The sequence below is a fragment of the Euleptes europaea genome, chromosome 12, assembly GCF_029931775.1.
Source record: "Euleptes europaea isolate rEulEur1 chromosome 12, rEulEur1.hap1, whole genome shotgun sequence".
Lineage (NCBI taxonomy): Eukaryota > Metazoa > Chordata > Lepidosauria > Squamata > Sphaerodactylidae > Euleptes > Euleptes europaea.
In genome coordinates this window covers 2,269,246-2,296,319 of record NC_079323.1, presented here as the reverse complement: position 1 = coordinate 2,296,319, position 27,074 = coordinate 2,269,246, and the positions used below count along the sequence as shown (strand labels likewise).

The window sequence follows — 27,074 nt, the reverse complement described above, 5'->3', positions numbered from 1 at the left end:
GGCTATTATATTCAGTGCTCTAAAGGAACACATGCAGGATGGTGCTGCTGCAGTTGTCTTGCTTGTGGGCTTCCTAGAGGCACCTGGTTGGCCACTGTATGAACAGACTGCTGGTCTTGATGGGCCTGGGTCTGATCCAGCATGGGGCCTTTCTTATGTCCTTATAAGACAGGCAAAGAGAGGTCTCTCTCCGCCCCCCTTTTCCTTCTAAAATATCAAATCCAAAACTCTGAAGAGTACAAAGTGCATTTTGGATTCTGAATGTTTCAGATGTTTGTGCTTTGCCCCTTTCCTGCCCTTCTTGGCCACAGCTGCATCTGACAGGATCTACCCTGCAGCCAATCATACATGAGGTTTAATTTGGTGTGTCCCCCCCCCTTGCTGGCTTTCCACCCCTCCCCCTTCAGGGCTTCCAGACTCCTTCCTGCGGTTCTTACCTCGTCATCCACCACACCCCCGTCAAACACTTTGGCCACCAGTTCATGGCTGCTTCGCTCCAAGAGGAACACGGAGCATCTGCAACAGAAACAGGCCCATCGGCCAGAAGGTGAGAAGGCGGGCATCAGTCAAGCAAAGACCCCACTGAGAAAAGCCAAGCCTCTCCAAATACTGAACTCCTACAAACTGCAAAAACAGTCAGTTGTGGAAGGCTTCCTTTCTAAAATGAGAAGTCTCGACTCAGGCCAGCCCATAAATCAACATCCTCTGTTTCAGGGAAGCTCACTGCACATGTTCAAAGGAACTCACATCTTTATTAACATTTTTCACACCAGTATTGCCGAAACCACCATGACCTGGATGGCCCAGGCTAGCCCAATCTTGTCAGATCTCAGAAGCTAGGCAGGGTCTGCCCTTAGATGGGAGACCACCAAGGAAGTCCAGGGTCGGTCCACAGAGGCAGCCAATGGCAAACCACCTCCAAAATCTCTTGCCTTGAAAACCCAACGGGGTCGCCATAAGTCAGCTGTGACTTGATGGCAAAAAAAAATGGTCGGAAACGGAGGGGGCAACAGATTAGTGGCAGGCATGATGCTTTCACAGACATTGGATAATGTACTTTCAATGCACTTTAGCAATTTTTGCAACTGGGTTTCACACAGGAAAATACCAGTTGCAAACGACTGTTAAATTGCGTAGAAAGTGGGTCATCTGCACAGCCAATCAGAAGCCCTGCTGGGCCAAAGCCCCAACTAGCCCCACCTACTTCCTAAAAGCACTTGGTGGGCACCAGGAAAGGTACTGGTAGGCACCATAGCACCCGCGGGCACGTCAGGGACCCCTACATGGGTCTGCCCCATGCAGAACAGCTGCTTTCTCCAAACTCTCCACAAACTCTGAGCAGCTTCCTGCCTGCATGACATAGAATGGCACGCTGTGTGGGGAATGCTGTGTGGGGAAGGGGCCAGTGAGACCACACTGCCACAGTCCAGGAACCACGTCCTCCCTTTTTTGGTGCGCGCGGCAGAGCCGAAGCCGGCCTTTGCTATAAATAATCGGGGCTCGTCCAAAGGAGCACCTGTGCTCTGTTTCTGAGCCACAGGATATGATCTCTCTGGGCGCTCTGGAACATGACCCACCCACCCCTTGGACGGGGGCACAAGGGGAGCAGGTGGGGGGAAACCCGAGAAACGGGCGCATGTGCCCGACTCACATTTCGGCGTTGCTCAAATTCCGGGCCTCGGTGATGATCTCTTGCAGCAGCACCGATACGTCATCTGTGGGGGTTGGAAGTGGCGAGTTAGAAGGCCAAGCAGGGGAACGTTTCACACATGTGCGTGCACACCACATCAGTGTTGGCTGTGTTATGTTATTATTATTTATAATTATTGACAGTAGCTGCAGCCTTAATAGACAGAAGTCCGGCAGCACCTGAAAGACTAACGGCATTTTATTCCAGCATATGAAATGGGCTCTAGTGCACAATGGTTTATGCTGCAAATAAATCTTGCTAGCCTTTTGGGTGCCAGAGTTGATTCTTGCAAATGTCACAAATATTCCTCTAGAACGGCCATGCTGTTTCCCCATAGTCTTTCACACACTATTCCTTAGGCTCTCAGAGTAGGGAACAAATATTGTTTGTGGGCAAACATTTAGTATAATCTGATTTACACATGAACACATGAAGGTGCCTTATACTGAATCAGGCCATTGGTCCCATCAGGGTCAGTATTGTCTACTCAGACTGGCAGCTGCAGTCCAAGGTCTCAGGTGGAGGCCTTTCACATCACCTACTTGCCTAGTGCCTTTAACTGGAGATGCCAGAGATTGAACCTGGGACCTTCTGAATACCAAGCAGAAGCTCTAGCACTAAGCCACGGCCCCTCTCCATAATTCTCCAGGGTCTCAGGCAAAGGTCTTTCCCATCACCTCCTGCCTGATTCTTTTAGCTGGAGATACTGGGGGCTGAACCTGGGACCTTCTGCATGCCGAGCAGATGCTCTACCGCTGAGCCACGGCCCCTTCTCCCACCCCAATCAGTCAGTCCTGTTCCTGGCTATTCTATGTCACAGCAATTCCAGGTTTTGGCAAGTCTCTGGGGGGAAGAAGAAGAGTTGTTTTTTATATGCCAACTTTCTATACCGCTTAAGGGAGAATCAAACCGGCTTACAGTCACCTTCCCTTCCCCTCCCCACAACAGATACCCTGTGAGGTAGGTGGGGCTGAGAGAGCTCTAAGAGAGCTGTGACTAGCCCAAGGTCACTCAGATGGCTTCATGTGGAGCAGTGGGGAAACCAACCCGGTTCTCCAGATTAGCCTCCGCCGCTCATGTGGAGGAGTGGGGAATCAAACCTGGTTCTCCAGATCAGAGTCCACTGCTCCAAACCACCAGTTAACCACTACACCACGCTGGAGTGGTTGAAAGGGCCAGCTACCAAGAACATCTCTCAGCTTGCCTGTGTGGGTCCTGACATGGCACACAGGCAAGAACGTTCCTGGTCAGTGTGGAAGGTGGCGGTGGGACTCAGGGGTCTCTCACAGCCAGACCTTTTCGGGTTCAAGTCATTTGCGATGATTTCTGCCTGGGGGAGCCGAGCGGCTTCCCCAAGACCGCACAATCACCCCATAGCAGCAGCAGGACCTGAACGGAGGTCTTCCAGATTCATGCCCAGATCAAAATCCTCTGGACTGAAGTGGGGCGGAGATGGCCTAGGGGTAAAGCCTCCGTTTTCTCTCCCTTGAGCTGCACCCTCCTCACCCCAATGACACAATGAGGATCAGGCCCCGTTTGCCTACCGAGATGCGTGAAGAGGTTCTTGGCCACTTGCAGGAGCGCCTAGGAGGGAAGAAAGGAAGAAGAGACATTTATGTACTGTGCCATTTATGGTTGGAATGAATTCAACCAGGGGATACCAATAGTAGGCTTGCAAACATCCAGGTGGGGGCAGGAGATCTCCTGCCATTACAACTGATCTCCAGACTACACAGGTAGTTTATTAATTTATTTAAACTGTTTATTCCACTTCTCGTGGATGAAAGGGCTACTTTGGAAGGTGGACTGTATGCCATACTTGAGGTTTCCCCCCTTTCCCTTAAGCCTACCCTCCCAGTGCCCCGTGGTGCAGAGTGGTAAGCTGCAGTCCTGCAGTCCAAGCTCTGCTCATGACCTGAGTTCGATCCAGACGGAAGTTTGTTTCAGGTGGCCGGCTCAAGGTTGACTCAGCCTTCCATCTTTCCGAGGTCGGTAAAATGAGTACCCAGATTGCTGGGGGTAAAGTGTAGACGACTGGGGAAGGCAATGGGAAACCACCCCACAAACACAGTCTGTCTAGTAAACGTCAGAATGGGACATCACCCCATGGGTCAGGAATGACCCAGTGCTTGCACAGGGGACTACCTTTTTACCTTTTACTCAGGGTCCACCCACAAATCTCCAGGTATTTCTGAACCTGGAGTTGGCAACCCTAACCCATAGCCTCACTCTTGGGCCAAGCATCACACTAGTCCTTGCAGTACAAGCCTGGAGGCGGAATCCCCAAACAGCTTGGATCCGGTGGTAATTCTCTCCTTGTGGACAGCATTTCCATCGTTGGAATGAACCAAAGAAGCTGCCTTCTACTGAATCAGACCCTTGGTCCATCAAAGTCAGTATTGTCTGCTCAGACTGGCAGCGGCTCTCCAGGATCTTAGGCAGGGGTCTTTCACATCACCTACCTGCCTAGTCCATTTAACAGGAGATGCCGGGATTGAACCAGGGACCTTCTGCATGTCAAGCAGATGCTCTACCATTGGGCCATGGACCCTCTCCTAAATGGGATTTCCTGGTCTCCCCAATCCCACCAAAGCCCAAAATGATCAATGAAATGCTGATCTGGGGAGAGACAGGATTCTCCAGGGACAGAATGGGGGGTGGGTTGGAGATTTGAAATGGGGGGGGGAGGTTGGCAAAAATTGGTGCTCCTACATTGTGACACAATGCAAAAAGAAAATTACATAAACTTTAAAATCTCAAAACAAAATATCGAAAAGAGAGTCCACTTTTCTTCCAGCCAGACGGGCTACAAACACCCCCTACACACACACACACACACACACACACACACACACACACACACACACACACACCGAACATAAATACCCCCTTAGTAAAAATCATTCCAGAACAGGTAGGTCTTAACACTTGTCTGGAAGGCCTGCAGATATGGGTTTTCTTGGTGAGCAAGATACGTCTCAGGTGGATTCACGATCGAACTTTTGCAGGTTCTGTTTCACTTTTTAAAATTAATTTAGTTAAAACATTTCTTTAGCTGCCTTTGTACCTTGTGGAACTCAAGGTCTACGTTTGTCAATGGACAGATTTCCATCTACGGCAATACACTGAAATGCTTCCTTATTTGTCTGTGTGCCCCCCTCTGCCCCATGTTCTTGCCCTGCAGTGCCCGCCAGTGCCACGGGAAGGCGCCCTGGGCACACAGCTGGCATTCCAGAGCAAGCCGATCTTACTGGCTGCAGTGGAAGCAACCAGCTAGCAGAAAGACAGCTTCAAGAGTTTTGCAGGCAACACTGACTCAAAGTGGGAGATTCCCTCCTCAGTCACAAAACCCAGCGTGATGCCGCTGTAAAGTCATAGTAGTGTGAACATGTCCAGGGAAGAGCGCCTTGCTTGGTGGCAGAATTGCTCTAGAAACTAGGATGCTCTTTCCCCTGGAGTTAGCCTCAAGTCTTCCTACTGCTCCCACTCTAACTTTGGGTGTGTTGCTTTCCAGATGTGCAAATCTTTCTCCACCAATTTTCCTGTCCTTTCTTTTTGAACCCTGCCTTTCCCAACCCTTCTCCAGCAGCAACTTCACTCCTTCCATCCCTGCTGACCCTCTGACTTCTTCTCCCACCCTCTCTTGTTCCTCTGAAGCAGTGGTTCCCAACCATTTTTTGACCAGGGACCACTAGGACATTTTTGTTCGGTGCAGGGGCCCCAAGGTTCAAAATAAAAATTCAGAGAATTTGAAAATAAACTTTTCAAATGTTAGTTAGTTAAACATTAAACTTAGAATAATATTTGAATATATGTTTTATAATAGAGAACTTTTAATTGAAAATATTAATTTATTATGGGTTTATAACTTTGTTTCGTGGACCTTAATTTAGTTCTTGTGGACCCCTGGGGGTCCGCGGACCCCCGGTTGGGAACCAGTGCTCTGAAGGGACCGGACATTCAGGTACTGAATTCTACAAGCCTCCAAAATCCTGCTATTATCCCCCCTCCCCAACCTTCCTCTGGGGTACAAAGCTTTTGGAAAGGTATTTGAGCAAAGGAAATTAGCAAAAGATCAAGAAAGGATGAAATCCTGGCTCATGGCTTCCATCTAATCCTTCTACTGAAATATGACAGCATAATTCTTTTCAGCCAGCTGGAATATGAAGTGTGTGAGTGGGGGGGGATAGGATGGCTGCATGGCATACATTCAGTTGGACAAGTAATCCTATTCGCCTTCTGCCCCCCCACCCAATTCTGTCATTTGGAAACAATCCATGACCGAATGAGTGGGCACGGCTGGGTGTGTGTGTGAGCATGAACTCATGGGTGGGGGGAAGGATGAATGGGGAATCCAGAGCCCGTGCATTGTGGGTTGCTTGCTGCCCAAACACACGAACCTTCCTGCAGGCGCCTCTGATCCGGGGAGAGGATACTTCCCCCCCCCCCAAACACGCACACAAAACGACCTTGCGAAGTCCGACCCAATAGAAATCCAGCCAGGCTGGCCTCGGGCCAGACATTGTGTGGGAGTGGTGGTGGGGGTTGAGGAGGGGGCAGTGCGGACCCTTGCCAAATGGCAGGAACCAAACGCAAGCAGCCCAGCATGCTTTCCAGGTTGTTTAATATGCTTAACAATGTCAACTCCGTTTCAATTAACTTAAAAGACACAAATCCTAGTCTTTGAAGAACTCTGGAAGCCAAGAGCCCGGCCCTTCCGAAGGTGCAAATACCCCCAACCCCCTCCTCTGTACAATTTTAAAAAAAGAGAATCTGTCCTTTGTTCACTGTAATCAAGCCCCCCCCCCAAAAAAATGAGAAAATGGGCCAGGAATTATTCCTTTTCATTACAATTCCCATCCTTCCTCTGGGAGTTCCAGTGGGGTTGCCAACATCCAGGCAGGGCCTGGAGATCTCCCACAATTACAACTGATCTCCAGACTACAGCGATCAGTTCCCCTGAAGAAAACGTCTGCTCTGGAGGATGGACTCTATGCCATTATACCCCACTGAGGTCCCTTCCTTCCTTAAATTCTACCCTCCCCAGGCTCGGCCTCCAAATCTCCAGAAATTTCCCAAACCAGAATCGGCAACCCTAAGTTTACCCCCTGCAATTTATCCTCACAATAACCCTGTGAGGCAGGCTAGGCTGAGAGAGAGAGGGGGGAGGGAGAGGGTGGGAGAGAGAGAGAGTCACTGGCCCAAGGTCACTCAATGAGTTTGTGGCAGAATAGGGATTTGAACTCATCTCTCAGCCCAACCCTGACGTTACCCTCCTACTTCCAGAGCCTCCTGAACTGAGACACAGATGGCTTCGCGCCCACACCCTAGGATAGTTGGTGGATAGGGAACTGGTTGGAGAACCGCACTCAAAGAGCGGTTGCCAGTGGCCTTTCATCTGAATGGAGAGAGATGTCCAGTGGGGTGCCACAGGGCTCAGTTCTGGGTCAGGTACTTTTCAATATTTTTATAAATGATCTGGAGAAGAAACTGCAGGGAATGCGTGCATGCAGGGAATGCGTGCACATGCACACGGCTTACCTGACACTCGCATTTGAGCTTCTGCTCCTTCTGGAAGGCCAAGGTGCTGGTTAGCACCGTCGAGGTGTAGCAGAAGCAGTGCTGGATCTTGTGTTCATCGGCTTCGGTGTAGCTGCAGGGAGAAGCAGGAACAGCGTGAGAACCGGGGTGCCGGGGACTGTCAGGAAAGCGCAGGAGGCAAGCGCCTCACGGTTAATCCACAAGGGATCTCTCTGGGGAGAAATCAACAGGAGCCGATTCACACATTCTAGGGAATCCACAGCAAAGACAGTCAACAGGCATGTAACTGGATGACTGAGAGTTTGGAAAATTATCCACGTGCTTGTGTGTGTGACAAAGCCCCTGTGTGTACAAGGAGACATTAAATGTCGGAGAGGGGCTGGTAGAGCCTCTGCTTGGCATGCAGAAGGTTCAAACCTTGGCATCAAACCCAGGTTCAAAAGACCAGGCAGGAGGTGATGTGACAGACTTCAGTGGCTCACTGGTAGAGCATCTGCTTGGCATGCAGAAGGTCCCAGGTTTAACTCTATATAGGGTTGCCAGGTCCCTCTTCACCACCGGTGGGAGGGGTTTAGGGTGGTGCCTGAGGAGGGGGGGTTTGGGGAGGGACTTCAATGCCATAGAGTCCCAATGGCCAAAGCGGCCATTTTCTCCAGGGAACTGATCTCTGTTGGCTGGAGATCAGTTGTAATAGCAGGAGATCTCCAGCAAGTACCTGGAGGTTGGCAACCCTAACTCTATGGCTGAAGCTGTTTTTACCATGTTTTGCCCAAATACCAGAGCGCCTCCCTCATCGTTGGCGATGTGATTGATGTCACTTCCGGAGGTGGCGTCATCATGCTGATGACGTCGAGGCCGAGGCCTCATTTTGAGCCTGGTAAGACCCCCATTGGCCAGCGTTTGGCTTGTGGTGACAGACATCAACCTTAAGAAATGCCATTGTGCTATTTTAAAGGTTTTTAAATAATTTTAATTCTTATATATCGCTTCTAATAAATTATATAGTTTCATTATTTATATATTTTTTTTCATCCCACCCAACCTTGGGTACCCAACCACTGAGCCACAATTCCAGCTTATGTCCTAGGGGTGCCAGGTCCCTCTTTGCTATCGGCGGGAGGTTTTGGGGGCGGAGTCTGAGGAGGGCGGGGTTTGGGGAGGGGAGGGACTTCAATGCCATAGAGTCCAATGGCCAAAGCGGCCATTTTCTCCAGTTGAACTGACCTCTATCAGCTGGAAATCAGTTGTAATAGCAGGAGATCTTCCGCTATTACCTGGAGGTTGGCAACCCTATTCTATCCACCCATCCCTTCCAAAGTGGAACAGTCCCCAACTCAGTCTAAACTCCTTTTCCGATTCTTCTTCTGTGACAGAGCAGAAACATTTTTGCAGGCACTTGAAAATGTACCCATTTCCCCCCATCGTTCAGATTTTCAGGTCACACTTTGAACCTCAGAATTTGCTCTCACGTTTGTCAGCATCTCCAGATTTCAAAATGTGTTAAATATGCTTTGAGCAAGTTTAAAAGTTGGGATGAGGCTAAGGCAACCGAACTGTGTTTGTACCCTGCAAATGGACTTTGTGAATTTGGTTCATGTCATAAAAAATAAAGGAGGGGAAAAATAAAATGTGTTGCATATCTAGATGATTCTGGCAAGCAGAGATGTGCTTTCTGCGTCCAGATACTAAACAGCGTTGAATGTCTGCAAACACCGGTGAACGCCGAACATTTATCTCACGCATCAATTACCGTATTCTGTCAGATATCACACTTTGAAATCAAACACCACACAATGTACAAGGGAAATGTCACCTATTTAAGGCAAACGCCTGCCTATCAAGAGACTGTCTGATAGCACAATTTGCCCAGGAGAATTTCAGGGGAGCAAATTCATTTCAGCTCTCCTGGAACATTTATGCATGTTTCCTTGTGGTCACCCCGTGGACTACTTCAGGGCTTTGCTTTGATTACAGTTGTATTTTCCGACCGTCAGCGGTCGCCTTGCTCTCCCCACGCATTTCCGCATGTTTTGTCCATGTTTTCTGGATTTGTGTTTAGCTAGCATCCAGAAAACACGGGGAGAGCGAGGCAACCTCTGATGGTAGGGAAATGCATGCATGACCAAAGCGAAGCCCCGAAGTAGTCCACGGGGTGACCATGAGGAAACAGACATGCCGAAATGGTCCTTGTGACCACAACTGACCCCACCCCGCCCCAGCTCACCTCTCTCCTCCAAGCTTATTGAAAGCGCAGGCCAACGCCACCACCTGGGAGGTGGCCCGGCTGATGACCGGGACGCACAACATGGCGGTCACTTCAAATCCCAACATGCTGTTCAGCTGCTTGTGCTCTTCCTGGCAGGGGAGAAAGGACAGAATCAGTGGCGGAGTCCTCTCTCTGGCTTAGTCCTCCCGGAGGCGATTGGGCTGCACCGTTGCAGAAGATAAATGGGGACTTGCGGGTTGCCAACCTCCGGAGGGGCCTGGCGATCCTCTGGAATTACAGCTAGGGCTGCCAAATCTGGGCTGGGAAATTCCAGGAAATTTGGGGGATAGAACCTGGAGAGGGGTCTCAGAGGGGTCTATTGCCATAGAGCCTACTTTCCAAAACAGCCATTTTCTCCAGCGGCACTGATCTCTGTCGCCTGGAGTTCAGTTGAAATTCCAGGAGATCGCCAGGCCCCACCTGGAGGTTGGCAACCCTAATTACAGCTGATCTCCAAACGACAGAGATCAGTTCCCCTGGAGAAAATGGAAGCACTGTAGGCTGGCTCTATGGCGTTATATCCTGCTGAGCTCCCTCCCAGGTTCTGCCCCAAAATCTCCAGGAATTTTCCAGGCCAAGCCCCCACCCCCGGGTTGAGCTGCATCTTTGGAAGGATGCCTCAATCTCGACCTGTACGCTGGGAGAGCTGCAAAATGGCACCGTGCCTTCGAAACCTGTCCCGATGGTTGAATGATGAACAAGATCGCACCTTTCCCTTAATAGGGCTTTGCTGGGCTTTGGCATAATTTCTTGTTCTGCCTTCTTAGCCAATTAAAGGGCCCTCCAGTGCCCAATCATTCCTCCGCGTCGACTAGATTTGTCACGCTCTGTGTCGGATTAATATTGCGTCTTAATTATGCAGGAGGACAGCCACGTTGTCTGCACTCCAGCAAGGAGTCAAAAAGCTTCAGGGATTTGCGAATGCTCTTTAACCTGTAAAGCGTAACTGTTTCAACCGAGAGGAAATTAAACTGCGAGACAGTACATCGAGATCTGCAGGAGGAAACGCACCGTCTCCTTGGCGGATCGATCAAAGAAGAGGCATAAGTTCATCTGAAGCTGTCTCATACAGGCTCAGACCCTTGCTCTGTCTGAGCACAGCCCTGTCTACTCTGACTGGCCGAGACTCTCTGGTAGGTTAAAGAAGAAGAGCTGGTTTTTATACCCCAATTTTCTCTACCACTTAAGGAAGACTCAAACTGGCTTACAATCGCCTTCCCTTCCTCTCCCACAACAGACACCTTGTAAGGTAGGTGGGGCTGAGAGAGTAAGAGAGCTGTGACAAGCCCAAGGTCACCCAGCTGGCTTCATGTGGAGGAGTGGGGAAACAAATCCAGTTCACCAGATTATCGTCTGCCGCTCTTAACCATTACACCATGCTGGCTCTCTTTCTTTCCTAACCCCTGAAATCTTTTAAATTAGAAATGGCAGGAACTGAACCTGAGACTTCAGACATGCAGAATATAGGTGGTACCACTAAAAAGCATCGATTCATACAACTTTCTACCTGTTTTCCAAAATATTGTTCCTAATTGCCACAGCATTTTCTGTGCCATCCAGGTCAGTGCAAAAGATACAGAGGTGGTTTGCCACTGCCTGCCTCTGTGTAGCAACCCTGGACTTCCTTGGGGGTCTCCCATCCAAGTACTAACCAGGGGTGACTTTGCTTAGCTTTTTATTCTGACAAGATCAGGCCAGCCTGGGCCATCTAGGTCAGGGCAAAAGACACACAAAGGTGGCCTGGCATTGCTTGTCTCTGCATAGCAATCCTGGACTTCCTCAGTGGTCTCTCATCCAAGTACGGACCAGGGCCGACCCTGCTTAGCTTCTGAGATCTGACGAGATCGGGCTAGCCTGGGCCATCCAGATCAAGGTTCTCTGGATAACTATTATAATTCTGAGAGATCTCCAGGCCTCATCTGGAGGCTGCCAACAGTACCTTACAAGACAAAACATACTGTTAGTGTCTAGTGATGGTCAAATCACCTGTGGGTTTGACCCATAATGTATTTATTTAACTTCATTTATACTCCACTCTTTCTCCCAAAAGGATACCCAAAGAGGCTTACATTGTTCTACTCTTCTCCATTTTATCCTCACAACAACCTGGTGAAGTAGGTTAGGCTGAGAGGATGTGATTGGTCCAAGTTTCCCATCAAGCTTCCTTGGCAGATTGGAGATTCGAACCTGGATCTCCAAGATCCTAGCCTGACACTCTAACCACTACACCACCCTGGCTGTCTAAATGCGTTGCCAATCTTGAGTAGCATCTCTGAACACTTGAAAAAAAGTTGCTTTTTGAAAACGAAATATTTTAATTGGATCACATTTCTTTTTCCCATAAGCTCGCTCTCACACTGCCACATGGGAACTGTAGTGTAGGTGAAGTTAATGTGATTTTAAATCCCAGCCAGGTTGAGATTTTTAAATTGGCTGGGGGGATGGTGTCCTCTAATTTGCATTCCCCCCCCCCCAGTTGCTTCTGTGAGATTCATTGTGTTTGAGATTCAGTGTGCCTTGGACAGCATGCAGGGCTCTTAAAATGATTGGTTTGTTCAGAAAATGCTGTAATTGCTCTGTTTGTTGTTATGGAGAAAAGTTTATATTCCAAATGGTCTTCCTAGAAGGCTTTCTCCTGCCAGTCCTCCTGCTTTCCGCTTTTGCAAAGGTCACATTTACATGATGCTCTCCCGGCAATCCTCCCAGCCTTGATTGGATTACTGGACCTTCTAGGTACCAAATTGTTCTGTAAATTCAATTCTCTTTTGCAAAAAGCCCAAGCCAATTTCAGCCACCAGGAGAGTTTCATAGAGAACAAGTAAGGGGTTAAAGTAATCTGCCTGGCTATGGGCCAGTGGCATCTAGTGGTCTTGGCAGGCCAACCACGCCAAATACAGGAAACCATGTTAGAAAGTTCATTTTTTAGAACACAAATGGAATAATAACTGTAAATTAAGGGGGCTTTCTTCATAATACAAGTGGGTATTGCAAGCTGAGAAAACTCCCATGAACACATGAAGCTGCCTTACGCTGAATCAGACCCTTGGTCTATCTAAGTCAGTACTGTCTACTCAGACCGGCAGCGGCTCTCCAGGGTCTCAGGCAGAAAGCGGTCTTTCCCATCACCTACTTGCCTGGTCCCTTTAACTGGAGATGCCGGGGATTGAACCTGGAACCTTCTGCGAGCCAAGCAGCTTAAAGACCATCAGAAATTTTGGCATCTAAGCTTTCTAGAGTGAAAGCTGCCTTGGTCAGATACCAAGCTTCCACTCTCAAAAGCTCATAACTCGAAAACCTGGTTGGTCGCTAAGGTGATACTGGACTCACATCTATTCCTTCTACTGCAGACCAACACAGCTCCCCTCTGAAACTACTTTCTCCAGGGGAACTCATCTCTCTAGTCTGGAGGTCACTTATAATTCCAGGAGATCTCCAGGCTCCAACTGGAGGTGGCAACCCAGCTTTGCTACCAGAGACCTTTCATGGCAGAGAGAGGGTGGTTTGCCCCAGGTAGGTTCAATCCCCGGCACATCTAGTTAAAAGGACCAGGCAGTAGGTGATGGGAGAGACCTCAGTGGCTCATTGGTAGAGCATCTGTTTGGCATGCCAAAGGTCCCAGGTTCAATCCCTGGCATCTCCAGTTAAAAGGATCAGGAAGGGGGTGATGGGAAAGACCTCAGTGGCTCGTTGGTAGAGCACCTGCTTGGCATGCAGAAGGTCCCAAGTTCAATCCCCGGCATCTCCAGTTAAAGGGACTAGGCAAGTAGGTGATGTGAAAGACCTTTTTCTGCCTGAGACCCTGGAGAGCCACTGCCCGTCTGAGCAGACAATACTGACTTGGATGGACCCAGGGTCTGATTCAGTATAAGGCAGCTTCATGTGTTCATGTGACCCTGATGGACTGATGGTCCGATTCAGTATAAGGCAGCTTCTTATATGCATGTGAGAACCTTCTTTGCCATCTCTCTTCAGCCTTCCTTGCTTTTTTATTTTTCAGGTGCTTTAACGAGTCCCCACATTTTGTCTCGTCATTATTGTACCTTTCCCTTCCTTTCCTATCTTGTTCATGTTTCTACAGAAATTCTATTTTAATTGACTTTTCATGTTAATTTATGGCAAACTGCACGGTGTTCTGAGCATTGCCCGGCAAGGAAGCCTGCGATAAGTCAAATTATTGCTGCTCATTAACTGCCCTGATATTCTCTTCCACTCTCTCTTGCCATTACAGAGTAGGCTCGGCGGGGGGGGGGGGCTACCATGGCAGGGAGGAGATTGATCCCCACCTCAAAGCACACTTTTGGTGGTGGAAAATGCTGTCAAAGCTGACTTATGGTGAATCCTCATGAGGTGTTCAAGGCAAGAGTCGTTCAGAGGTGGTTCGCCGCTGCCTGCCTCTGCATGGTGAACCTGGACTTCATTGGCGGTATCCTATCCAGTACTAACCGGAGCTGACCCTGCTTAGCTTCCAAGATCTCATGAGATGGGGCTAGCCAGGGCCATCCAGGTCAGGGCAAAATAAAGACAGAGGTGGTTGGCCATTGCCTGCCTCTGCATAGCGACCCAGGACTTCCTCGGTGGTCTCCCATCCAAGTACTGATCAGGGCCGACCCTGCTTAGCTTGCGAGACCTGATGAGATCAGGCTAGCCTGGACAATCCAGGGCAAGGCAGGAGACACACAGAGGTGGTTTGCCATTCCCTGCCTCTCTGTCACAACCCTGGACTTCCTTGGTGGTCTCCCATCCAAGTACTAAGCAGGGCCGACCCTGCTTAGATTCTGAGATCTGATGAGATCAGGCTAGCCTGAGCCATCCAGGTCAGGGCAAAAGATAGACAGAGGTGGCTTGCCATTGCCTGCCTCTGCGTAGCAACCCTGGACTTCCTCGGTGGTCTCCCATCCAAGTACTGATCCTGCTTAACCTCTGAGATCTGACAAGACTGGGCCAGACTGGGTGGTCCAGATCTGGGCGTGACCCCTTTACTTCCTCCCTTATACAGGCTTGGCTGCCTTAACACACTCATGGTCACAAACAGCGAACTTCATTTTTCACTTTATGTCACACGTCTCCTCCTGTCTGATTGCTCTGCTTATATATTTTGTAATCCGCCTCAAATCTCAGGCAGAAAGGTGGGCAATATATAAAGTAACTGTTCGGTTAAGTTGTTCAGAGCTTTGTTTTGTAGTCAGCCCCCTTCTTTGTCAGAAACATGCTGTGCAAAGTGTGGGATTTCCTTTCCCTTCTGCCCCTCTCTGCTGCAAATCAAGCTTTTTGCTCCCTGCGGAAAAATCTCTCTTCTACTCCTGGATCAGGGCGAACGGCTCATCATCTCAGCCCGTCAAGCTGATGCTCTGGGCTGACCTTTGGTGTGAAATTAGCTTCTGTACCTGCCTGAGTTATTTGTCTTTCTCCTTGGATGAAAAAATACGCTTGCCAGCTAATCAAAAGGGTCACATTTAAGAAGAAGAAGGGTTGGTTTTTTATATGCCAAAGGGTCACATTTAAGAAGAAGAAGAGTTGGTTTTTATATGCCAACTTTCTCTACCTTTTAAGGAGAATCAAACCGGTTTAAAATCAAGCCAGTTTACAATCTCCTTCCCTTCCCTTCCCCTCCCCACAACAGACACCCTGTGAGGTAGGTGAAGCTGAGAGAGTTTGGAGAGAGCTGTGACTGGCCCGTGGTCACCCACCAGGCGTCATGTGGAGGAGTGGGGAATCGAACCCGGTTCTCCAGATTAGAGTTTGCCGCTCATGTGGAGGAGTGGGGAATCAAACCCGGTTCTCCAGATTAGAACACATGAAGCTGCCTTATACGGAATCAGACTCTTGGTCCATTAAGGCCAGTATTGTCTACTCTGACCGGCAGCAGCTCTCCAGGGTCTCAGGCAGGGGTCTTTCACATCACCTACCTGCCTAGACCCTCTAACTGGAGATGCCGGGGATTGAGCCTGGGACCTTCTGCATGCCAAGCAGATGCTCTATCACTGAGCAACAGCCCCTCCCCTCTGCCGCTCTTAACCACTCCATCACAATGGCTCTCTAAGCCCACTAGATAACACACAAAGTTGGCTTTCTTGTTACTTAGTGGAGGAGATTGATTGGAAGAAGGCGTACAACACTTTGTCACTATTCATGGAGCTCTGAACTTTGGCGGCCCTCAAGAGAGGCCACCAGTATGATGGGCTTCCGTCCCTTTGTTCAAGTTGGAGAAGCTGCACGGCTTCGGCCAGGAACAGAGAATGACGGAGCTTGAACCCCCCCCCCCCCTTAGAGTTGCATCTGACACCAGACTGTATGGAAAGGTATGCATTTTTATTGTTCGGCATTACTGGATTGTTCTGCAATTTGGAGTGCCAAAACCTGCTGCTGAAAAGCACTCAACATACCCCCAGAGGCTTGGTGCATCATCACGCCCGCTCCCAGTAGCCACATGGAAGTTACACTTTGACCTCTGGGGATCTGATGCTCACCAGGAGACAGGTAGAGAAAGCTGGAGGGGATTGCAGAGCACCCCCTACGCTCCTTGAATTTGTCTCTTTGGACAAAACTCTGTGAGATTTTTTAAATAGTTTATTCAGTTGTGATTTATATTCTTCTGTAAGATCTTATTTTATAATTCCATTGATTTCACACTTTTCTGTATGTTCCTATGGGTATCGTTTACTCCATCTGCTGTCTGATAAAGATAAGGCTGTTACTCTATCCGTAGCTTATTATTTAATGGCCGCTTTGTAATCTTACACATCCCACAGCTTTGAAGAAACGCCGAAAGTTATAATCAAGTTACGCCTTAATGTCCATTTGCATACATTTGCAGAGCATTGCCTGTGTTCCTTGATCATCTGCCTCTTTGGACAGGGATCCTGGAGGGTTTTTTTAATTATTTTTTTGCCACCTTCTGGGCATAGAGTAGGGGTCACTGGGTGTGTGTGTTGTGGGGGGGGGACATAGTTGTGAATTTCCTGAATTGTGCAGGGGGCTAATTAGATGAACTGGGTGGTCGCTTCCAACTCTATGATTCATTTCTGTATCCAGCCAGTCCATGCTACTGGTGGCCATTTCACCAGCAACAGAATCATTAGTATTAACCTCCAATGGAGTAAATTGGTTTGAAATAGGAATATTATATGCTATAGAGTTCCCAGGTACAAAGGAGTCGGCTATTTTTGTCTGTTTGCTAGCCGGGGGAGAAATTGCTTCCTCCAAGTCCTGTGGGCGTTTTCCAGCTCCCGTTTGAACTCAGTAAGAAGATTTAAAACCCTTCCAGTCCACGGAATTTGCCAACCTTGACTCCCTTTATCGTCAAAGCTGCTATTATAAGGCGATAAAACTCCAGTATTCAACAGCTGAGCCAGCTGGATAACAGCAGTGAGGGGGGAAAGTCAGAATTTACAGAGCACTGAAACCGAAGCTCTTATCTCATCGCCATCTTGGAAGATACCTGCTTGCTACTGGCGGCGATTTTGCTAAGACACAGAAAACTCTAGTGGGGGATCAACGCTGCTAAGAGGGACAATACGTAAAGGTCAAAGCAGTGAGGTGCTTGGATGCAAGAGAGATTATTTTTAAAGGAGAGGATAACAGAGGTACCAGTTGGCCCAAATAAAGAATCCCGGGAACCACCGTTAGACTTTGTGGTAAGAAAAACACCGTTCTAAAGAGGCGATGTTTCATAAGCCGTTTAGGGCCAAAGAACACAGCCTACATCTCGCTCATTCCAGCATAGTCCAAGAGGAAGCCGTGGTGGATACAAAGCTCTCGCTTTCCAGGAACACACCCACCACACACACATGCATGCACACTCACAGAGAGACAAGCTAGTTCAGTTAACTCACCGCACTGATATCTTGCAGAGTGATGGATTTCTTCTCCTCTACCACCTTTCCCAGACGGCCAAATGTGAGCTGTGCGGAGAAAAGAGAGAGTTGTGAGGAATGGCTGGGTTTTCCAACCTCCAGGTGGGGCCTGGGGATCTCTAGGAATTACGGGTGATCCCCAGACGACAGGGATCAGTTCTCCTGGAGAAAATGGGTGCTTTGAAAATAAGAACATAAGAAAGACCAACCAGGGGCCTCTAGGAAGCCCACAAACCAGACGACTGCAGCAGCAGCATCCTGCCTGTCTTCCACAGCACCTAAGATAACAGGCCTGCTCCTCTGATCCTGGAGAGAATAGGTATGCATCATGACTAGTATCCATTTTGACCAGTAGCCATGAATACCCTTCTCTTCCATGAGCATGTCTACTCCCCTCTTCAAGCCTTCCAAGTTGGCAGACATCCCCACATATTGGGGCAGGGAGTTCCACAATTAAACTATGTGTTATGTAAAGAAATACTTCCTTTTCTCTGTTTTGAATCTCTCACCCTCCAGCTTCAGCAGATGACCCCGCGGTACTGGTATTATGAGAGAAGGAGAAAAGCTTCTCCCTGTCCACTCTCTCCAAACCATGCATCATTTTATAGGCCTCTATCATGTCTCTCCTTAACCGCCGTCTTTTCAGGCTAAACAGCCCTAAGCGTTTTAACCGCTCCTCATAGGGCAGTTGCTCTAAGTAGACCTGCTCAGGATTGCTCCCTAAGTCTGACCCAGTCCGAACTAAATATTTTTTGAACAATAATACTGTTATGTGGGCGAGTTTTGACTATAATGAAATAATGTGTTCACTTGATTATATAATTGCAGCTTATTGCAAGACTTCCGATGAAGTTTTTTGATGAAACGAGTCTTGAACCTAGGTACTTGTTAAGAAGAGAGGAACAGGATTGTTGTCAGATACAGCTAACTGGAACAAGGTCACAGCTGTTAAACTGTTTTGACATTTCGCCGCCAGTTATATTATTATTTCGTGTAATTGCAGTGTCTGTATTTAAAGCATCTTTTGTAACCGCTGTTTAATATTGTGATGCCTGAACAATATATGTGATTTTCATTACTTTACATACAGATGTGAATGTGTAAGCATTATATAATAATATTTGATAATTTCAATATTTGGGGTATGTTTTCTTTTCTTTTCTACATTGGACTGTCATTATTACCACTCCCCCTCATATTTATATTGCGATGACCCAGGATAAGGCAGATTCAGGGGCTCATGTGTGCTGGATAACATCTGAATCACATCCTGAAAAAATGATTGCTCCCTGCCGGGCTGCTCACCTGTAAATTATCATAATCCTTACTTGACTCCTACGCATGTGCTACCCCTTATATGGCACTTTTATGCCACCCATAGGGCAATTCAAGGGTATTTAGCAACTAGACCCTGTTCCGTGATCTTGAGCAAAGGCTCGTAAGTGTTAATTCTGAGTAATCATGCTGAGAACTGCTGTGGTCTTCTTTGAATAATGATCGAGTTGGCCTTGAGAGAGCAACTGCAGAGAGGAATTAGATGTTACTTAAAACCCATAACTGCTGCTAAAACCAGGCAGCTAACCAGGGTCTGGTTCCATCTCCCTCTCTGTAACGTTCAGTCAAATTTGCCTCATGCTGTGGTCTCACAACATTGGGTGGGAAAATATGGAACACTGCAATGTTGGGACGCTCAGAACAACCTACTATATTTACGAGGATGATTATTAGACAGGTATGACACTTGAGAGCCAGCATGGTGTAGTGGTTAAGAGCAGCGGAGTCTAATATGGAGAACCGGGTTTGATTCCCCACTCCTCCACATGAGCGGCGGACTCTAATCTGGTGAACTGGGTTGGTTTCCCCACTCCTCCACAGGAAGCCTGCTGGGTGACCTTGGGCCAGTCACAGTTCTCTACAAACTCTTAGCCCCACCTACCTCACAAGGTGTCTGTTGTGGGGAGGGGAAGGGAAGGTGATTGTAAGCTGTTTTGATTCTCCTTAAAGATAGAGAAAATCGGCATATCAAAACCAACTCCTCTTCCTCTTCTTCTCCAGTGGTAACTTCATTAAGAATATTAGATCATAACAACCTAAAGGAGCCCTGCTGCATCAGGCCAGTGAGGGTCCATCTAGTCCAGCATCCTGTCTCAGACTGTGGCCAACCAGTTCACATCACCCCAGGACGTGGTGATGGCTGCCAACTTGGAAGGCTTTAAGAGGGGAGTGGACATGTTCATGGAGGAGAGGGCTATCCATGGCTACTAGTCAAAATGGATACTAGTCATGATGCTTCTTATCCTCTCCAGGATCAGAGGAGCATGCCAAATATATTAAGTGCTGTGGAACACAGGCAGGATGGTGCTGCGGCAGCCGTCTTGCTGGTGGGCTTCCTAGAGGCACCTGGTTGGCCACTGTGTGAACAGACTGCTGGACTTAATGGGCCTGGGTCTGATCCAGCAGGGCCTTTCTCATGTTCTTCTGGAGGTCCAACAACAGAGCATAGAGGCCGAGGCCTTCCCCTGATGTTGCCTCCTGGCGCTGGGATTCAGACGCTGATGGCCTCTGAAGGTGGACTTTCCCATTAGTCACCACAGATAGACCTGTCCTCCATGAAACTGTCTAATCCCCCTTTAAAGCCGTCTATGCCTGTGGCCATCACTATCCCCTCTGGTGGCAGATTCCACATTTTAAACATTTTCCTTTTGTTCAACCTTAATCTACAGCCCATCAGCTCACTTGGATGCCTTCTAGTACTTTGGAAGAGGGAGAAAAATCTCTCTTTGTCTATTCTCTCCTCCCCATGCATAATTTTATAAACCTTTATCTATCATGTCATTCCTTAGTGGCCTCTTTTCTAAACGGAGAAGTCCCAGACTCTTCAGCCTCATAGGAAAGACACACCAACCCTCTAAGCGTCTTGGATGCCCTCTTCTGTACTTTTTCCAGCTCTGTGATGTTATGATTTATGGGAACAGGGCTTTCTCAGAGGCCCTTGTTTTACTAAGAAAGAGTTCCTTTTCCCCAGTAGGTAAGCAGTCCTCACTACATTTCTGTCCAGAGGACTTCAGTAAAGTGGGGTCTAGTCTATTATAAGAGAGGGAAAGATCCCCCGGTCTTTATTAATGATACAGCTTCGGCAATTGCATACGGCCCCTTTTCACCCGAGCTCAGCTGTGCATAACGCCATGGTATTTTGGTATTCACTCTGCATCCCACACCCTTATCACGGTGACACGCACAACCGCGCCGAAGCCTTCTGAAGGCTGTTGAATATTTCAGCGGGAGGAGATTATGTACGGTACATAAATCAAGGAGACAGAAGCTCCGGCGCTCTCAGCGCAATGTCTTGTGCACAAACATCAGTTAACCTTCCGGCCGTCACCGATTACGGCGCTATTATCTACCTGCGCCATCCTCTCGGTGGAGATCGATGGCTCTATCCAGCCGTCTGGAGACACCGTTTCCTTGGCTGTCTCTTGAACAGGCCACAATCCCAGCTCTACTGGGCACTTGCATTGCTGTCATTCATTTCAGTGGCACAGGAACATAAGAACATCAGACGAGCCCTGCTGGATCACAGTAGTGATCCATCTAGTCCAGCATCCTCAACAGGATCTGGTTGGCCACTGTGTGAGACAAGATGCTGGACTAGAGGGACCCTCACTGGTCTGATCCAGCAGGGCTCTTCTGAGGTTCTTATCAGGGGAAGGCCCCGGCCTCTCTGCCCTCTTGTTGGCCCTCCAGAGGAATTGGCTGGCCGTTTTGTGGGACAGGATGCTGGACGAGATGGACCACTGGCCTGATCTAGCAGGGCTATTATTAGATTCTTATGAAGGCCTTGGCCCCTGTGCCCTGTTGTTGGACCTCCAGATGAACTGGATGGCCTCTGTGTGAGATGGGATGCAGGACTAGAGGGACCCTCCCTGGTCTGATCCAGCAGGACTCTTCTTAGGTTTTTATTAGAGGAAGGCCTCAGCTTCTATGCCCAGTTGTTGGTCTTCCAGAGTAACTGGTTGGCCCGTGTGTGGAACAAGGTGCTTGCCTAGATGGACCACTGGCCTGATCCAGCAGGGCTCTTCTGATGTTCTTCTCAGGGGAAGGCAGCCTCTGTGCCCTGTGATCCATCTAGTCCAGTATCTCAAGAGGATCTGGTTGGCCACTGTGTGAGACAAGATGCTGGACTAGATGGACCACTGCTCTGATCCAGCAGGGGTCTTCTTAGGTTCTCATCAAGGGAAGGCCTTGGCCTCTGTGCCCTGTTGGACCTCCAGAGGAACTGGTTGGCCACTGTGTGAGACAGGATGCTGGACTGGATGGACCCTCACTGGTCTGATCCAGCAGGGCTCTTCTTAGGTTCTTATCAGGAGAAGGCCTTGGCCTCAATGCCCTGTTGTTGGCCCTCCAGAGGAACTGATTGGCCAAGACTTGGAGTCTCCAAGCATCTCGGTAGGTCCACTCGCATTGGAAGAAGCAGGGAAAAGAAGCCAAGAGGAACCCTCTTGTTTCCTTTTTACTGAACATATTTCTATGCCTGTCTTTCCCTGGAGTGTCTCAGGAGCTCCATGCAAATGAGCAGTGGGGTCTTTTTTGGAATGGGGTGGAGGGTATGTGACCCAAGCCACTGTTGAGGGTCTGGCAAATGCTACACCTTACCAACCCCAAGAGCTCACCCAGCATCAGTCAACAACCCCTGCCCGTAAAGGTCAGCAGGTTGGAAAACAGTGGCTGAATTTTGCAGATGGAAAACGTTGAGCCACTCACCGGAAAGCTGATCTCCTCTTCCAGCACTTTATCCCCGACAACCTGTAAGAAACAAACAACGGGAAAAGTGAAAACCTGCATTTATTTATATTAATCTCAAAGTCTTTGCTAGACCACCTCCAACCCAAAGTCTCAAGGAACTTTGCAAAATGCAAAAGATTAAAACCCACTAAATAAATAAAACTTGATTAGGCATTCTTCAGTAAAGCAGCAGCAATAAGCAAGGTAAAATAAGACCTGCTTAAAAAGCCTTAAATTCATTGAAAGGAAGGATAGTTGGGGCTGCACACCTCTAGAGAGAATTTATATCTTTAAGATTAAAAGGATGCATTAATTGCCTATTCAACTGTGCCGTGCCAGCAACAGTGTGAAGCACCATCTCTGCAAACTAGGCAGATGAATACAGGTTATACAGCGGAAGTGCGCCAAAGCCCTTCCTCTGTGAGCATTACAAAAGCGTACCAAATCTATCAAGCTTTTAGACATCTAGGCTAGACTGATGCATGGGGAAGCTCTATGTGGAGCTGCCTTTGAAGACTTTCTGTAAAACAGATGCAGCCAGCTGTCTTTTACCAGCAACGAGCAGGAGAGCGCGCATGAGCCCAAGGATCCAACTATCCCGTGTGTGGCTGAGCCCAGTTTAAGGGGGTGGTTTTTTTTACTTCTAAGGTCCTTAGTGGATCTGGGTCCAAAGGGTCTTCAGGAATACCAGATGAGGCCTCCCACTTGGAGATCCGTCACGGAGGTTCTCCTGCTCAACTCGCCTTCAGGCTGAGGTGAGCGGGGACAGATCAGCCCTTTTGGTGACTGAACACATGAAGCTGCCTTATAGTGAATCAGACCCTTGGTCCATCAAACTCAGTATTGTCTGGCAGCAGCTCTCCAGGGTCTCAGGCACAGAGGTCTTTCACATCCCCTACTTGCCTAGTCCTTTTAACTGGAGATGCCGGGGATCAAACCTGGAACCTTCTGCATGCCAAGCAGAGGCTCTATCACTGAGCCACAGCCCCACTCCATGGCCCTCCAGGGTCTCAGGCAGAGGTCTTTCACATCACCTACTTGCCCAGTCCCTTTAACTGGAGATGACAGAGATTGAACCTGGGACCTTCTGAATGCCAAGCAGATGCATTACCACTGAGCCACGGCCCCTCCCCTAATTGTCTGGAATAGTTTTTGGAGGGCAACTGGGAGAAAGCACAGCTAAGACCCAAACACTGGCTTGCTTGGGCTGGCCAGCTTGCACCCTGCAGGTACCAGGGACCCCCACAAAGACTGGCCCTCTGCTTGCTCCTGGGGATCGATTGCAGCCTCCACCATCTGCCTCTCCTGGTCCCTGGGCAGGGTTGCCAGCTCCAGGTTGGGAAATACTTGGAGATTTTTGGGGTGGGAGCCTGAGGAAGGTAGGGTTTGGGGAGGGACGTCAATGCCATAGAGTCCAATGGCCAAAGCGGATATTTTCTCCAGGGGAGCTGATCTCCATTGACTGGCAACCCTGGGCCATCTGACTTCCTCCTCTGCCCCTTGATGCAAGAATATCTTCCCCTCCGCTGTCAAATCAGCTTCCCCGACAGGCTCATCTTTCTCTCTCCCTTGCCTTGTTTTACGGGCAGGGAGAGACTTATTTTATTCTGACAGGTGCTTGGGATTGAAATATAATCTTTTAGAGCGTGATTGTTTTCTGTGGTTTCTGATTTATGAAATATTTTACAACGTTTTAGCTGTCATTTGAATTAGCTTTTGGGTATTACGGTTTGATTTTATTCTGTAAGCTGCTTTGGAAAGCCTTTTGGGTAGAAAGTGGTATTAAAAATGTTGCCACTAAATAAATACTTTGGTTCTTCATTCAGAGACCATTCACGTGGGGTGGGGGGAACAGGGGGGCTTGGTTATTATGGTCTAATATGGAACAGCGCCGAACAATCTCAAAAGACAGATATTGATTTCTCACGGTGCAGTTTCAGCTTGTTGGGGTTTGTAAAAAAAAAGGTTTAAAAACCATAGCCAGCCTAATGAAGAAAGGAGTTTTTTTTCTTAAAGCTACTAACAAAAATGTTCAGGACTCAGGAGGAAAATTCTACAAGGTTACAGATGACTGGGATAGTTCCATTCATACCCCATTTGAGAGCCAGTGCGGTGAAGTGGTTTGGAGCAGTGGACTCTAATCTGGAGAACCGGGTTGGATTCCCCATTCCTCCACACGCAGCCTCCTGGGTGACCTTGGGCTAGTCACAGTTCTCTCCGAACTCTATCAGCCCCACCTACCTCACAAGGTGTCTGTTGTGGGGAGAGGAAGGGAAGGAGATTGTAAGCTGGTTTGATTCTCCTTAAAAGGTAGAGAAAAGGGGGGGGTATAAAAACCAACTCTTCTTCTCTTTAACGGGGACCCAAAGAGCCAGCGTGGTGTAGTGGTTAAGAGCAGTGGGTTTTTTTTTTTTTAATATAATTTTTATTTATATAATTGAAGGGGTACAGGAAAAAAAAGGGAGAGGGGTAAGCATTGTAAATATAAAAACAGTAAATATAAATATTATATAGATATAAAAAAGTAAGCTCAATGATATATTGTAAATGTATATTATAAAACGTTTTCTATGCCAAAAAATAGTAATAATAATAAGGAAAAGAAAATTGATACAGTGTGTCATTAAGTTGTTCTATTTATAATACTATTCTATAGTATAAGAATTTATTATTAACTTAGCAATTATTTAAAACAGAATTCTATAATATGATGCCAGCATATTTCAACTGGTTAGTTGCAGGTCATATAAGTATAAAATAACGTCCACTTGTCGTCAAATTGCTCTTTAAATTCACTGGGTTTTGAGTTTATCTCGTGAGTCATCTTAGCCATGCTGGCATATTCCAACAATTTTTCTTTCCAGATTTCTATTTCGGGGATATGATTTTGTTTCCAGGTTCTTGCCAAAACCGTTCTGGCTGCAGTTGTAGCATACTTAAAAACATCGTGATATTTTAAAGGCAAGTTTTGTGGCGTTATACTGAGTAAATAAAGTTTTGGGTCAAATGTGAACTTAATATTTAGCATCAACTGCAATTCTTGATGAATTCTTTTCCAATATGTTTGTATCTTTGGACATGTCCACCAAACATGAAAATAGGAACCGTCCGTATCTTGACATTTCCAACAGGCGCCCCTTTTACCAGGAGTGGTCATCTGAGAAAGCATGTTAGGAGTCAGATACCATCTGTAAAATGTTTTATACCAGTTTTCTTTCACTTCAAGAGCGGTGGTTTGGAGCAGTGGACTCTGATCAGGAAAACCGGGTTTGATTCCCCATTCCTCCACAAGAGTGGCGGAGGATAATCTGGTGAACTGGATGTGTTTCCCCACACCTACATCATCAGACATTTTGTGATGATGATGATGATGCACCTTAAAGGGCGACAGCACGCAGGAAGATGCCGGGCCTGGAAAATAACATGCGTCTTACTGGCACACTCTAGGCTGCATTAGCTGTACCCCCTGGAGCAGGGACCGCTTGGGAGCTTGAAGCTTTGGCATCACCCACCTGGCAGAAGAGCTGGTGGTTATCTTCTGAGACCAAGAGGAGGCAGCAACAGGGAGACTGGGTTTCTTGCTTCAGCTGAGAGAGAGAGAGAGAGAGAGAGAAAGAGAGAGGCCTGTTAGTAACAAGAACAAATAGGGTTGCTAACCTCCGGGTGGTGGCTGGAGATCTCCTGGGATTATTCCCCTGGAGAAAATGTCTGCTTCGGAGGGTGGGGCTCTATGGCATGATACCTTGCTGAGGTCCCTCCCCAAAGCCCACCCTTCTAGGATTGCCAGGTACCCCCTGGCAACTGGCAAAGGACGGAGGGGGGATTTTCCGGCAGCAAACTCATGCCTAGGCCTCTGTCATCGGTGATGTGTTGACATCACTTCTGGCGTGCACCAGATGTGATGTCATCATGTTGCCAGTGATGTGGGGAAGCTCTGGTATTTGGGCTGGTAAGCAGGGGATCTAGGGTTTCCAGCTATGGGTTGGGAAATATCTGGATATTTTTGGGGCAGAGCCTGAGGAGGGCGGGGTTTGGGGAGGGGAGGGACTTCTATGCCATAGAGTCCAATGGCCAAAGCGGCCATTTTCTCCAGGGGAACTGATCTCAATGGGCTGGAGATCAGTTGTAACAGCGGGAGATCTCCAGCTAGTACCTGGAGGTTGTCAAGCCACACAAGGGGATAAAAATGCTGTGTTACATAAGTACAATAAAAATGTAGCAAAGTTAGGCTAACAATCAGGTAAGTGCAATAAGTGCAAATTGAATATATTTTCAGGTAAGTACTATTAATTTGCAAGACCTGAGCAAGGCTGTCAAAGACAGGACATTTTGGAGGACATTAATTCATAGGGTCGCCATGAGTCGGAAGTGACTTGATGGCACTTAACACACACACAAGTACTATTAACAATTAATAACAAGGTATAAGTAACTTTTTTTACATTGTTCGTGAAAGCTTAGTTTAACAACTTTGGAAGGTTGACTAAGCTTTCAAGACCAACGTAAAAAAAGTTACTTATAATTAGGACTTACGTGATGTCCTCTTGTTATTTGAGTTATGGCAACATTGTTTGATGCATTAAAGATGTGAGAGTGTCATACTGTAGCATAGTAATTAGTACCTGGAGGTTGGCAACCATAATGGGTTCCCGTGCTTCTGGTGGGGGTCTGGGAACCCTGCACCCTTCCTAGGCTCCCCCCCCCCGCCCAATCTCCAGGAATTTCCCAACCTGCAGCTGGAAACCCTAGAGAACAGCTCTTCCTTGGCATTTTTCCCTTATGCTGAATCTCAGCTGCTCTCTCTAAGATGCAGGGCGGCAGAGGAGGGCTTGGGGCCAGGGTCAAAGGGTCTACCAGCAGGAGGGCTAATTTTGCCTGGACTCCGGCCATGCTCCCACTCAGGCCAGGGGCCGCCTCTTTCTTGGTAGAGGGGAGCCCTCTC

General features: G+C 48.1%; 1 protein-coding gene across 1 annotated transcript in view; it reads right to left on the bottom strand.

The window, feature by feature from the left end:
* PDE2A (phosphodiesterase 2A) overlaps positions 1-27,074 on the bottom strand; it is a 313,135-nt gene that overhangs the window by 18,212 nt on the left and 267,849 nt on the right. Inside the window, exons 10-17 of the mRNA XM_056858812.1 lie at positions 25,645-25,719; positions 22,112-22,153; positions 17,330-17,398; positions 9,456-9,586; positions 7,232-7,343; positions 3,235-3,274; positions 1,652-1,715; positions 438-516 (exon numbers count right to left, since the gene is read on the bottom strand). Of these exons, the coding sequence (XP_056714790.1) occupies positions 438-516; positions 1,652-1,715; positions 3,235-3,274; positions 7,232-7,343; positions 9,456-9,586; positions 17,330-17,398; positions 22,112-22,153; positions 25,645-25,719 (612 nt within the window). The remainder of the gene's footprint in view (positions 1-437; positions 517-1,651; positions 1,716-3,234; positions 3,275-7,231; positions 7,344-9,455; positions 9,587-17,329; positions 17,399-22,111; positions 22,154-25,644; positions 25,720-27,074) is intronic.